This window comes from Bison bison, unplaced genomic scaffold (assembly GCF_000754665.1).
Source record: "Bison bison bison isolate TAMUID 2011002044 unplaced genomic scaffold, Bison_UMD1.0 scf7180017864289, whole genome shotgun sequence".
Taxonomy (NCBI): domain Eukaryota; kingdom Metazoa; phylum Chordata; class Mammalia; order Artiodactyla; family Bovidae; genus Bison; species Bison bison.
This window is the reverse complement of record NW_011494861.1, coordinates 14,105,932-14,106,748: the sequence shown is the minus strand read 5'-3', so window position 1 is coordinate 14,106,748 and position 817 is coordinate 14,105,932. Positions and strand designations below refer to the sequence as shown.

The 817-nt window shown below is 49.7% G+C and overlaps 1 protein-coding gene across 1 annotated transcript in view; it reads right to left on the bottom strand.

Annotated features, from left to right (window-relative positions):
• Nucleotides 1-585: 585 nt before the first annotated feature.
• LOC104996113 (collagen alpha-1(VII) chain-like) overlaps nucleotides 586-817 on the bottom strand; it is a 1,252-nt gene continuing 1,020 nt past the window's right edge. Inside the window, exon 3 of the mRNA XM_010850242.1 lies at nucleotides 586-803. Within this exon, the coding sequence (XP_010848544.1) occupies nucleotides 586-803 (218 nt within the window). The remainder of the gene's footprint in view (nucleotides 804-817) is intronic.

The window sequence follows — 817 nt, the reverse complement described above, 5'->3', positions numbered from 1 at the left end:
TATTTTCTCCTAGTCTGTGGTTTTTCTTTTAGTCATCTTAAAAGGCCTTTCATAGAGCAAAAGTTCTAAATTTTTATTAAGTTCAATTTATCAAAAATTTTCTTTTATGGATTGTGCTTTTGATGTCAAATTTAAGAACTCTTTACCTAATCTTAGATCCTGAAGGTTTTTTTCAAGTCCATGAGTCATGGACTTGAATTCATAATTAAATCTTTAGGGAAAAATTTGGGAGAAAACCTTCAGGATCACTTTTCAATTTCATGCATTGGATAAGGAAATGGCAACCCACTCCAGTATTCTTGCCTGGAGAATCCCAGGGACAGGGGAGCTTGCTAAGAGGCCGTCTATGGGGTCGCACAGAGTCGGACACGACTGAAGCGACTTAGCAGCAGCAGCAACGAAGGAACAAATAAACCCAGCTGCATCCTCCCCTTGGAGCTGGATCTTTGCGGGGTAGGCTAGACTGCTCCTTTAGAGAGGAGTGAAGAAAGGGGTCTATGTTTCCTCATTTGACAGGGACTTAGTGATGAAGCCATTTCCTTTTTCCCTCCAGGTCCTCGTAGTAACTTTCGATTGCTCAGAATCCTAAGCCTTTGGTGCAGGCAGACTGGTGGTGGCAAGCCCGGGCCTGGCCACCGGGGTCCTCGGGGTCCCTGTGAGGACGGCCGTGTGTCGGGACGTGTGCAGTCCCGGTGGTCGTGCCAGCGAGAACCGAAGTCGGGGCTCCCGGGCGAACACATCTCGGAGCCAGGGCGGCCCGGGTCGGGGTCCTCCGGGCGTCTGAGGCCGGAGTCGTGGTCCTCCTGTGGAGGCGCGT